Raw genomic sequence first — 13,948 nt, 5'->3', positions numbered from 1 at the left:
GCACTATGTAAAGACTCGCTTATCCCATAATTGACGTAAGCAGACTGATCCAAGGGCTATTGAAACCAATTTGAAAACATCCATTGATTTCAGCAGACCTCAGGTCATGGCTTGTGGGAGTTTTATTGTTGCCTTCTTTAGTGAGAGTATGGGTTGGACAGAAGAAGGTAAACACAGTGGATAGATGTTAACACAAACTTAATAGATTTAAAATATCCAGTGTCTCTGTTTCCCTTTACTAAATATTAGGAGGACAAAACAGTTTGTCAGTGTTAAAAGGCCATAATTTGATCTCCTTCTCCACCATATAGTACTGCAGTGTTTACAAGCTTTTATCTATTTGGAAAACATTTGTGATATGTTGCTCTTAGAAACAGGAAAACAGCAGTGGTAAGAATAGGACAAATTCTACAACACTTACTGGCTTCACTGGGAATTCCTGCTGAGTAAGAACTTTCAGATACAACTCAAAATTAAAAATAAAATGCCAGGAGCTCACAATTGCACTGTAGAATCTATGTGCATGAAAGAAAGAAAGAAAAGATAAGGTTTTCGCACAGAAAAAAGGGTTCTAAACGCAAGGAGAGAAAAACATTTTTGAAATCATAACAAATACTTGGATCATCTCCTTAAATTTCAAGGCACCTTTTTTTAAGTTTCCCTCTAATTTTAATATCTTAATTTCTAGACTTCATATTTAACACGCAGATCAGAATGAAAAATAAAAAAACCCCACAAATGCTATCAAAGATACACTCCCAAATGTATTGTTGAGTTCATGGTATGATATTCTTAGAGTAAGCTGGATATCGTGATAAGTGCAGATTTCGTTCTAGTTACCTAATTGTAGTTGAGTCTGTTGTGCAGTAAACATAATATCTGTTAGGAATACTAAGGTAGACTCAACATGGTGGGAGCCATAGATAAAAGGTGCATTAAAGCGTTTCAAATTCAATCATTAGGTTTCATTGCACCCATCTGCTACCAGAAAATATAATTGGCAACTTGATTCATTGACCTTTAACTGTCATTTTGGACCATGTTTTTTGAAATCCATATTTTCAAGTTAGACCTAGAGACTTAATTTGACAAGAGAATGCCCAGTACATTTTAATGCAATTACTTTTTTCTTTTTTTTTTTTTTTAAGCAAAAGATTTTTTTAATATAATCAGGTTTAATGGTCTGTTGTATATTCTGCTAATCCAGTCAAAGTAGTTATTTAATATTGAATGTGGTTAAAAGCAACTAATGTTCAACTTCATTAAGGCTTCTATTAAATAGAAGGCTTGCTGAACTTCTACTGTTTTTTTATGCACGAACTACTACCTCTTATTAATTATTTCCAGGGGTTTCTGTTACACTAGAATTAGACTTACAAGCTTCAGTTCCACCAAGATTATACAGCACAGTACAAGGGCTAAATAAGCATTGAAATTGTGGAGTGCTTCATATTTTGTTCCTAAAGTGTGTTTTATCTCTTTTATTTTCTGGAGCAGATATTGTCTTGTGCAGGGGGTGTGGAGTGCATGCATGTCTTAGCAGTTCTATATGTGTGGCACACAAGCAGACTTATAAAATAACAGCGTTACTTAGAGCGAGCAGGAAACATAACGTGATAAATGAGGATGATTTAATGTTTTCTCAACAATGGTAAACAATTGTACTGTTCTGTCATCTGAAGTTTATGTAATGGAAAAAAGTGATTACACGTGTTTCTTTACACAACAGGATACAATTCCTGAAATATTTATGTAATATCGAGACAGATGTATGTAACCTAACCTTATAATCCCATTTCACAGCTTTCCCAAATACTGGGGAGCTCGATAAATAGGAAGCCGATTATATTGGCAGTATAACTCCATTAATAGGATTCGGATTTGCCTTATTGACAAGCCAGTACTGTTAATATGATCCAGTATATTAAATTGACAGGAAAACTGGAGCAATAGAATTTATCTGCAGCCTAATTGACAGGGAAGCTCTTTCAAAAGGTTCTTAATGTGGTTTTTATTGACAGAGTAGCTTCAGTAAGTACATATCATTGGTGAACAGTGTAAATATATTGGATGCAACTGTACTAGCAGATTCAGGTGAAGTAGTTATTGTTCTGTTTTGCCATACTTCCATCTTTACTTTGATAGAAGCTGTATCAAGCTTTCTCATAAGATCTTCACAAATGCCTCTTAAAGCATCAGACTAACTGCACTGCTCACAGGCGTTTGACAAGTTGTGAATTATTTTAAATGTGTTCATCATTTTTAAATGAATAGAGGCAATACAGAGCAATGCTATAATGTGTCATGAATTTCATTATGTTTATTTATTGACGCTGTGATTGTAGAAGCAGAGCTATTGTACTTTCAGCTTGAGCTCTTTATGTGGTGTGATGTTTGGCACCTCTTCCTACATTCTGATCTTGCACCTCCTCCAAAAAGTAGTTCATCTTCAGACCTCATATTACAATTATTTTTTCCTAGTCCCATTTGACAACTTTCCACATTGTCTTCCCAGACAATGCTAATTTCATTAGATGCTTACATTCACATTTCTCCAGCACAGAATAAAATGAGGCTCAGAAACCTGAAACCATTCTGAAACAAACAGCAATTTGAGTTTCATCCAGAAAGATCTTCTTGATTCCCTTTCAGTAGAAGGAAGTTTTCAGTTCAGCTTCCACACTTTTTCCTAGTCCCATCTTTCTTAGAGAGAGAAGTTTGCCTTTAAACACATATCCTGCATCTGCTCTGGCAGAGGAGCTGAAAGCTTTTGTTAAGCTGACTTCCCCGCCAATGAAGAGGAAACTTGTTCCCGAAAGGCTTCAATCTTTTACTTCATATCAAAAAATCTGATCAGGGTCTGCTCTCACCCCATCTTTTGAGTGTCTTTTGGGTCTACTTTTTTAACAAGGTCACTTAAAAATATGTCTCTATAGTGACCTTTTTAGCTTCTTCAGTCTTCAGGCTCGGTGCAACCATCAATGAGGTGAGAGGAAGCTTGACTGGGCCTTGCGACTTCTAATCCTTGCACTGTGATAAATCCCTACAGCCTAGGCTTCTGTATTCTTTTGTGTCCTGTGCATTGCAGAGGAAACTCTTGTAAAAATTTAAGAAATAATTGTTTTCATTAAGCCAGTAGTACAAACACAGCTGGAATATCTGCAATACCTTAATATGAAAGCTTAAGCCATGAATCAAGAATAATTTTTTTTAGTAACAGATAGGGTACTTGCTAAGAGAAAATAGTACATGGACTAGGCCTTTATATGGGGAAAATCTGCATTCTTTCACTTACAGGAAATGATGGTAGTCTCCGTCCGCAGAGTTGCACTTTTCAGAAGTCACTCTGTGCATTTGACTGAATGGCTCAGGACCTCTTTCCCGCACAGTTTTGCTTTTCTCATTGAAGAGAAAGAGAAAACACAAGCCTCCAACACTCTTCGATATAGAGTACAGCAGCCTGGTGAATGATATTGCCATGTACATCTGACTGGTTTTGTTGCCCTGTGTTTTTAATGTGCTTTTGAAGAATGTTACTTATGTCAGAAATTCACATAAACACATTGTAGGTCTTTTAACACCAAAATACACATTTTGCAGCAAGTGTGAATCTTCCCAAATATGTACATGTCATATAAATTATGTCTCAAAAACATTTTCAAAAGAATGAGAGTGGAGAGCACGTATTAGGAGAAGATTTGTTAAAAAAACTTATTTAATTTTATCTTTCAAAAAGGTAGAATAACTTATTAGAAGTTTATGCCCAGCTTTTTTTTTTTTTTTTTTTTTTTCCTGTGGGGCTAATACATTTTCTTAATGAAAAAACTCTTGTGAAATCAAAACCTACTACTTCAGGCTAAGTATATACACTTACTGGCTGAGAAGTCTTTGTGAAAAATTGTACTATGTTGAACCCAAACTGTTCCTAACAAAATGAAGACAATTGTCGCTCTTTCAAAACTAGATTTGGCAGAATACAATTCTTTTGTCTTCAAAAGTGATTGCCATTATATAAGATCTTTGTTTCATGGGCGTGAAACAAGGGTGAATACTTGGAATTAAACTTTTTAAGAAAAGACACTCAAGATGCTTGAGTTAGATATTAAGTGGCAGTCTGATAAAGGGGAGATATGTTTCATTTCATTTTTGCATTTAATGTTTAATTAAAAAGAAGTTAGAGTCAGCAAAGACATTTTGCTTTATTGTAGTTCCAGGTATGAACACCTACATAAAATGGAGTTGCATTGTATCATTTCTGAAAATGTGATACTTGTTCTTGTAATTCTGAGAAAAAATTATGAATATTCTAGTAGTCTAATATTCATAAATCTGATTAATGTCTAAGTCCTTTTTTTATATATTTTAGAATACATCTTTCCCTAATATGACAATTATTTCTGGACATAATTTGTCAAGAATACTTAAATATTGCATTTCTTTCTCCCCCCACCTCTTTCTCTCTCTCATTTTCTCCATCTTTCTCTTTGTAGTCATGTTGATTTTAGGATTTCTGTTTTTTTTAGGAGAGAGACCTGTTGAATTGAAAACTGTCTTTTGTTTTCCTCTAATTTTATTCAAACAGTATGGAATACACCAAAGATTGCTAGAAACCTTCAGAATTGTGTTGTAACAATGATTTTGATTAAAAAGGAAAAAAAAAATGAAAATAGCTAGGAACCTCTAATTTTTAATAGACAGCCTGCTTTTTATAGGAATTCTTGAAAGCAGAAGCCTTGTGAAGTCCTCTACCGTTGTCTTACTGAGCAGTAGTAGAATCCCTGAAATCTGATTGATAAATATGGGGCTGTAATTTTAATCCTGACTGTTTTTGAAAAAATATGTATGTGTGCAGAGCCACAGTGGAATTCCTTTTTATTTATAAAAATATCAAAACATTTCAACAGAAGTAAACACATATGCCTTGTGAACATGAACTTATGAAAAAAATAAAAAAGGAATAGAGATTAATGTAGCCCATTGCTAAAAATATTCCCCATAATTAATTGTGTAATTCTTTGCCCAGGCTAGTTCAAACTGTTTCCAGTGATGAAGCTTTCATTTTTTTTTTTTCTTCTATGAGATTATTTAAGCTTAATAGATCCTATGAGGAATTTGTTTCTGATACTCTGTTCTTGGCCATAATTTTAAATTTTCCTTTCTCTAAATGAATCTTTTGGAAATCATAGTCATTCTAGAATTAATTAGTAGAACCTTAACAGTTGACTTTCAAACCTCTGAATGGTTTTATTTTGAATTTATAAAATTCAGTATTCCAAACTCATATGGTGTAGTTTATCTAGGCCCCTGTGTGGTCTTAATACGCAAGCCCTAGCACATGTAATAGGATGAGTGGTTTGATAGACAGTTGACGATAGCACTTGAAGGATGTTCTACATGTTGTTCATGCAAACACTGGCCAGTAAATGATTCTTCAAGTCACATTACTAGGCTGTAGCAATTATATTGCCACATCTGAAACTCCATACCAGGAAAAGTGTATTTTGCACAGGTTTAATTTGCCTTTTCTTTTACTTTCCTCCTCTTCAACTCCCCAATGAAAAAGGTAACATAATCAAACTGTAAGATATATTCTGAAAGGTAGTAACCCTCTTTTTTAAATTTTGGTAGCTTTTGAAAGGTTTATGTGTGTTCTGATCTCTTTCAAAATGGCATTTTTTTATGAGCTTCATCCTTCTGAGAAAGCTGTATAAAACGTCTGTACAGAAATCCTTAGGAAGTTTTCTGCAACATCGCAGTAATGGCAGTGTTCCTAAAATTTCAAATTTACTCTAGGGTCACATATTAGGACAAGTAGATGGAAAAAAGTATTTTTAAAGGGCCATTGTAGCAACTGTGAAAAAGCATATCGGTTGAATGGTTTAACAGCATACTCTCACTGGAAATGAACTGGTTCCGCTAATCTGTGAAAATGAGCTATAAAACCAGGACCTCTTCTCCAGGGGAGCTATGGATGGTTAGGTTGACATCACAGACTTTAATTCTCTGGTATCTAACCAGGGCAGTGGACGGTTCTGCTTTTGCTTTAGTTTTAGAGACCATTTGTCCCAGTATGTTTTCTTCCTACTGAAGAACTTGTGTATTAGTAATTGGTAACCTAGGTGATACTCCAGCCCTCAACCTTGAATCACAGAGACAGAAAACATGTCTTTACTGTTTAACTCTGGTGACTTTTAGAGATGGATTTTTTCCGGCAGTTTTCTTAGGGGGGGCTAAGAGTGGAGCTCATTTTATTTGGTTCTTCAGGAGGCTAACGGTGCTGGTATTTGAGTAATTTTTGGTTATTTATCAGGAGATTGTAATTCCATGTAATTCACTTCTGATATGATGCATCTTACTTAGCTTTAGCTATTACACTGGACATCTTGCTTGTCATTTAGATTCCCCTATAGTTATTAGTGAAAGTAATTTCCAGTAGCAGTACGTACGTAAAGCTAGGTGCCCCAAATAGGATGAAGTATCTTGTATGTCTCTAATGCTTATAGAGGGAGCTTGGCTGATTAGCTTAGAGGAGGTGACTAGCTTTTAGATGGTTATCTGCAGGTGAACGGAAACCTACCTTAAAACTGGAGGCAAACAGAGAGGCATGTCGGTTCAGGTTTCCTAGAAAGGGCTGCATACCTGGAGAAGAACAAAGAGTTAATTTGCTGTTGATAGATTTTAAAGTAGCACTCATTTCTTAGAGTTACAGCTATGCAGTGTAAAGAGGTATGATTAATGCATGAGCTGAAATGGGTAATATGACTTCCGTAGATGTTAAAGTGTAAAAATTTTAAGTATATGACCTCTCATTTCAACTGGGATTTTAAAAGAAAAGTGTTTAAGGGAGATGATAGACATTCATACCTCTCTGTAATCCGTTGTGAAGTGGATGCTTACCTTTCTAAGATTCCTCTAAACTGCCTAGCCTTAAAATTAAATGTTTATTATCCCAATTTTTTGTAGATATTATCATACATGAAGTAATTCTCTCTTTGCTGCCTGTATCTCGGAGTGCCCTGTTACAGCTCAACATGAGCTTCATACTTTTGTAGTTCATAGGAGGTCTAATGCTTTAGAGCAGAAGGAAAAGAATTCAACTCCAAGCTCTGTGGCTGTATATGGTTATCAAGTATTAATTACATTTGTTCTTTTGCAGCAATGAACTCACTGTAACATGGCACCCAACTGTTTGTATTGCTGCAAAATACAACATGAAGGAAATTGGTCAAATTATTATCGAGTTAAAGGTCATTAAGTATTACCATAAATACAGAATTTCTCAGAAACAGCTCCCATTTTTAAGATGGCAGCTAAGATGTAGTCATAACTTCTGTTTTAAAATTTATATCTTGGCTAGTCCAGGGTGTGTGAAATGCTTTTTTTTGCTATAAAAAGGCAGAAACAAAAAGTATGACAAGTTCTTACTGTGATCCAGCTTATAGATAAGTTCTTAGCACCATCTTTAAGGAGGTTGTATAATTAATTCCAGGGCAAAAGTCCGACTTTTCTAATGGCAGAGAATTGATGAAAAGGCATTTCATAGCAGGCATTTTGCCTGACAATGACATGAAAAATGGAAATGTTGATTCTAGTAGCAGCTGTGTTTAGGAGGAGGCAGATGTCTTACATAAGTAAAAGCATAAGGTCAGTTTTCCTGGGCATCTATAGTTGAGATACTAGACCTAGAAAATAGACGTCTGCAATTGTAATAGTTTATTTGGATTGAGAAGTCTTGGGCTCTGTGAGTGTCATAATGATTATATGTGTGTATATATGAGGTAGATTTGCTGCACACAGAAGAGATACTAGTTTACAATTTGCAACAAGAAAAGAATAAAAGGAAGAATTAAGGCTGCTTCCAAAATATGATGTGCTACATTTAAGAGATTACATACAAGAATGCTGAAGTATTTATCTTTACGCCTCCATTTCTTCCTTTTATTTTGTTTTCAATATTTGTTTTCATATGGAACATGTTTCATTGGAACATGTTAAAAGTTAAGACAAGCTTTTATTCTAATTGCATGTATGAAAACCAGGATCTTGTCTGGTTTTAAGTGCAAAGCACTAAACCACCCCCTAATTGAAGTGGCCAGATTTTAAAAAGTTTGGATACCTGTAGCTGAAATCACCTTCTGAAACGCTGACTTGGAAAAGCAGTGATACAAGACTGAGGTTGATGTCCCAGATCTTCACAATTCTCCTTCTGTAATATAGCATATTGTTTGCATTGCTTAGGCCATATTTAAGAACTTTCATAAGCCCATCTTTTAATAATACTGCTGAAGAGCAAGGCTCTAGCTGGACATAAACATCCAGATTTCAAAATTATGTGCAATTTTGATATGATAAAAAATCATTCAGAATTTTAAGCATAGGTTCTTTATGCTATATTTTGAAAACAGACGAGTAAAAACTCATTCTATCGTACAGTTTATCATAAAAGAAAATTCACTGATAAAACATAAGATTATTTTTGTAGTGACACATACAATGCTACGTATGCTACAGCTTAAATTAGAAACAGCTTCAAAATGTGAACACAATGTGTGTTATAATCCTAATTTTTGAACCAAAAGATTTAACTAGAAACAAAAAGAAAGTACAGCGTAAATTGACTTCATACATGCCAAACAAAAGATAACTCTTTATCTTCCATCCCTTCCGTAAATGACACAAGATATCCATGGTATATAAGCACATCTATTTCACATGTACCTTGGAGTGCCACGGTGGCTACCTATTTCCTGTTGCAAACAGCAATGACTGTTAAATTTCAGGTGTAACTTCATGCATCTTTTCCAAGCTCCAGTATTCCAACCATAGAAGAAGCAGTAGCAAATATTTCTAATTACCCCTACCTATAATCCCCAAACAAAGCTAAAAAAATAGACCGGGGAGCGGCAGGCAAAACCAAATATCTGAGACCAGTCACTTGGGTAAACACTTGTTGTGCGACATTAAACGTTACCTTGGGCTTTCTGCTCCATTAATTGAGCACTGCCTGTGTTACTGATACAGATACGCTAGACGCTGTTGCAAAACTCATAGCTGCTGCGAAGCATAGTGGTGTGATGTGAAGTGATGCAGAAAACAGTAGAAGCTCTGTCGCTAGGTCAGCTGCAAGAAGAAGTGACGTGTGTGAATGTACAGTATATGGAGTTTTGTGAAAGATGCAGTCTCTCTTTCTCCCAAAGAACTTCAGCTGATGATACAAGGGGAATTCAGTTCCCTTTGGCAGGACTCCATGTTGGTCTGGATGCTGTAAATACTTCTGCTTCTACAGTTACTTAGCTCATGCTGCTAAAAATATACTCATGACAGACTTAATGAAAGTATCTTCTTTTAAAAACTACTTGTCTACAACAGTCATTTAATGTTCCTGTTTGCATGTGTGGTTCTCATTATTCTGACATAGCTATTAATACTGATGAAAATTAAAGAGAGAAAATCCAAATATTTTCATCCTTGCACCTTTCCAGTGGCATTTAAAAACCCCACAGCTAATCAGCCATAAATTTTCTTGATTTTTTTGTTTATTTTTTTTCAATTCAAGAGTTATATAGCAATACATGAAATTGTATTACAGAAGTAAGGGCTTCAGAATCCCAGTAGATGATGTAATTATGATTAAAAATTAGTATTATGCAAAAGTAATTTTTTCTCTCATTTTCAATAACCATCAGTCTTAATATCTAACTAATGAAAAAACATAAACAGTGTCATCTGTCAGGTTACTAACAGAGAATGCCACTTATTGGAGCCTCATTGTTTACTTTAGCAGGTAATTTGTGGACCGGAATCATTTAATTGTTCTGAGCACATAATTACATGCCAGCATTTTCCAATTTAATTAAAATGTACAAATCTGAAGATTAAGGGAATTTTTGAATTATTAATCATTTCTCCTCTAGGAAATCTTGTTGCTCTGCAGGAGATTTGTCCAGTGTACAACTATACGTATTTTTTTCCTTCTCTTTCACAGACAGACAATTTTCCCGCAGAGCCCAATTACATGGGCAGCAGGCAGCAGTTTGTTCAAAGGTAAGGCCTATTAAATAACTTTCTCGGCTTCCCCATTTGCATTCTTGTCAAAATTGCTTTGCCAGAGAGTACAATTCAACTTAGAACAAGTAAATACAACTCTCTCTCTTTTTCTTTTTTTTCTTTTTTTTTTTTTTTTTAATATGTATTTCAGTAGCTCCACATTCAAGGATCCAGAAAGAGCCAGCTTGAGGGACAGCGGGCATGGGGACAGTGATCAGGCTGACAGTGACCAAGACACTAACAAAGGCTCCTGCTGTGACATGTCTGTTAGGGAGGCACTCAAGATGAAAACTACTTCAACTAAAAGCCAGCCACTTGAACAAGGTGAGTGAAGCCTCCAATGCTTACTAAAGTGTCGAGTTTAAGCTGTCATTATAAACCTATTAGTATTGCAGTTGCGATTTATCAGGGTGGAATAGCCTACTGATAATACTATCAGAGAAAACAGTAAATGTCCTAGCTAGCCCAGAGCAAAGAATGCTCAGTGTCTTTCAGAACAAACATGAAATGAAACAGCAAGTATCCAAAGTAGATTTAAAAAAAAAAAGAAAAAAATTAGTACTTATCTAAAATGATTAGAATATACTTTATCACCACTGGCATTGCCTGTGATATATTACATACAGTCCTTCTGCCAAAGTGTGATTTGGAAATTCAAACTAGACACGACTACAACAGATAAAAGAACACCAGTCATTTACATTCCTCATGTAGTTTGGAGAAGAGGAAAAGAAAAGAGGCTTGGGATAACAGACAAGAGTAAAAATGGATCAGAAGATGTTTTCATTTCATGGATGTATTTTCCTATTTGTAATGTTGATTTCACAATTAATAGTAGCATGAGAAGTGTCAAATAATAACATAATCTGATTTTCAGTATAATTTCATTCACATCCTGTGGAGGTACCAAAGATGAGTGTCCGTGAAACAGCTAAAATGACTTATATCGGGACAATGACAGTGCTCTCTGCAAGCATTCATTCTGACAAACAAGCATGTTTATTTCCTCATACTCTGCATCTAATTCATTTTTTTCCAGATGTGTTTTATCTAATTATGAGGTCTTTTATTTCAGACACTTTTTTAAAAGCATCAGACAGACTGAGTACTCCAGCATTGTGTGTGTTTGTGTTTTGCTTCTAGGCTATAAGCAATAAGGAAGTGCACCACTGAATTATTTTAAAATGTGTTGTATGTTTGCTATTATTTCAATTTGCTGTGGGGAAGACGTTTCAGTGTTAAAGACATTTAAAACATTATTAAATAAGCCAGCCTAAATAAGAAGCTATATTTATAATTAAGCAGAAATACATTAAAAGATTTTTATTAATTGTTGACCAATTGGACCTAGGGTTTTTGCCTCTTAGTCTAGTCTGATCTGTAGTACTGCCATCAGAAAATACATGTTCAACTTCATTTTTCTGATTATGTTGAGACTGCAATATAATTTTTGCTGTGTAGAATATTTAGAATGCTGCAGTATAATTTATTCTGTATATATTTGAAGGTTGACCTCATATATGACCTTATTTTCCAAGTAATAAATGCCAGAAAGATTATTTTTTTCTGACCTTTTGCCACAGCAACTCTCTGCTTATAATTGGACATTGATCTGTATAAAGATGCAGTACTGGAATACTTTTTTTTTTAAGCAGCTGTTTGAGTGTGTGTCTAATTTTTTCAGTTTTGTGTAAGAAAAAGACAATATCTCTGGATTTCTATCTATCAAGTACAGCCACGAAAGACTTCTAAAATTTTAAAAGTTTCATTAGGAAAATTATTTACTACTCAAATTAAAAATGTGTGGTTTTTTAGAAAAGGACTGTATGGCCAGAGGTCATAATATTGCAGTTTGTCCAGCAACATCAAGCTCCATACTGGTCAAAATATAAAAACTCTGTAAGCAGATTAAGCCAACCATTCCTGTTGCTTATTTTCGTTGTAATGTAAAGAATTATATGGAGGTTTGCACTTGTCATTATATCTAGATGAGGGACCCTATTCATCAAGAAACATCTTATTCCAGTGGCTCATATGAATTCCTCACATTCTTATTAAACATATATTGAACTGTAAATGTTAAGTACTGTCAGCCACTGAACTGCAGCGGTGGGTATTTATGTGAATTTTCTTACTGAGAAAAAAAAAAAAATGAGGATAGAGAGAGACAAAGTACTTTTTTTTTCTTTTTCTTTACTTTTTTTCCCCAAATATAATTACAGATGGTAATGATAGCCATTTGTTTACTTGTACGAACTCTTCCGTCTCAAGTGTGCTGTAATAAAATCATTGGCATATTATGAAAACTGAACCTGCGGCGAGCACCTTATGGGGTTACAGATCATCGCAGTAACAAATGTGGTGCAATGTGGTGTTCCCAATGAAATCAATGATCGCTTGTCATTGAGCTTCCTACGATTAGGGCTCTTAGTCCAAAGTAACTTTTCTGTTTGGAGAGAAGATAAACAAAATTGCTTTCTCTGCTCATAAGCCAAGTTGAAGGAGGGTGAGAAATACAATATATGTGATTAGGATAGAAAAAGGATTGCATTTTCTTTAGAGAAAAATTGTTTTCTGGGAAAAAGAGATGAGTAGCTTGCTAGAAAGAATTGTCTATGGCAGAGCCTGAAGCAGTATCAGAAGTTGTGGTTCTGTCATCATTCTGGGTTGTGCGCAGGGATGGGAATTCACTATTTTGTAGCAAAGTTTCAGGCTTGAGTATTGTTTTTTAAAGATATTTAAAATAGTTTAACTTCTGCTTTTAGAACAGTGCTAATTATTAGATTTTCTGGCATTTTTGAAAAAAGAGCAGGATTAACTGTGAATTCAGGATCTTGACTTGTGATTCCTAATTTTAAAAAGAGTTAAGTTTGAGTTTGACATCCTCTGTATGTAATTCCAAACACTATTGTCACGGGTCCAGTTCTACCCATGGCAGTAATAAGAATGATAGTGGTACCAGTAGTTTAGCTACAGTTTTGAGCAACTCTAGCCTACACAGCTTGAAAAATAAATGGTCATATTGAGAAAAAAATTGTGTCAGTAGCACTACAGCAATTGTGCTTCTATCAGTAATAGAGAAGTAGGAAATTTTATGAAAAAATAATTTTTGTAGACAAAACATCTGGTTTCAGCATGGGATGGGAGGCAATCAAGCTTATTTTATGATTTGCATTAAAATGGTAAAAACAGTGAATGGTAAAGCCTCAGTAAGTTTACTATTAAAATACTTGATTTCAAGGAAAGTATCTCCAGATAGCAAGTTTTGTCTGGTGGTGATTGTAAGCATTCACACAAATGGGAAAGATAATGCAAATTAGATATAATTATGAAATGCTTATGAAAGCTCTACACTTGGCCTTAATGGAAAGAAAGGGGAAAAAAAGCCCAGCCCTATAAAAGTTATCGGGACAGTAAGTCTTGTGTTAAAATAAGCATGTCCCGTTTTAGTTATCTCAACCATATATTCTCTTGCTGTGAATTCCAAGCCACTTTCTGCATAAAAATATCTAGCTGTCTCTTAAGCTTACTTATGCTATCTGAATCAGCTGTCTTACTAAGCAGCTTGTTCCACACGTATGCTACTTTTTCAACAGAATGGTTTTAGATAGATTTGTTTTGTTTACCTCTCTTTTTTCACTTCTGCTGCTGAGACTTTAAACCCTGTCACTAGTTTGGACAGTTTGAGATCGCCCTACGTAGAAGACTTACAAGAATTAATAATTTTGAATACATCTGTCAAGTTACCTGTTTATTTCACCTGAAGTAGCATATATTATTCACATTTTATATATAAATAACAGAATAATCATTTTGTTTGGTATGGTTTAAGCATAACAGCACTAATCTGTATTTCTTGAAGAGATATCCAAAACTGAAAATGATATTGTAAACCATAAAT

The 13,948-nt window shown here is 34.7% G+C and overlaps 1 protein-coding gene across 5 annotated transcripts in view; it reads left to right on the top strand.

Annotated features, from left to right (window-relative positions):
- Positions 1-13,948, top strand: part of PCDH17 (protocadherin 17) — a 91,880-nt gene that overhangs the window by 19,742 nt on the left and 58,190 nt on the right. For 4 of the 5 annotated variants that reach the window (XM_052786027.1, XM_052786024.1, XM_052786025.1 and 1 more), the window contains exons 3-4: positions 9,986-10,044; positions 10,199-10,371. In XM_052786027.1, the coding sequence (XP_052641987.1) occupies positions 9,986-10,044; positions 10,199-10,371 (232 nt within the window). The remainder of the gene's footprint in view (positions 1-9,985; positions 10,045-10,198; positions 10,372-13,948) is intronic. The other variant, XM_052786026.1, reaches the window with a different exon arrangement.

The sequence above is a fragment of the Harpia harpyja genome, chromosome 4 (genome assembly GCF_026419915.1).
Source record: "Harpia harpyja isolate bHarHar1 chromosome 4, bHarHar1 primary haplotype, whole genome shotgun sequence".
Classification (NCBI taxonomy): domain Eukaryota; kingdom Metazoa; phylum Chordata; class Aves; order Accipitriformes; family Accipitridae; genus Harpia; species Harpia harpyja.
This window is presented reverse-complemented; position numbering and strand designations above follow the sequence as displayed.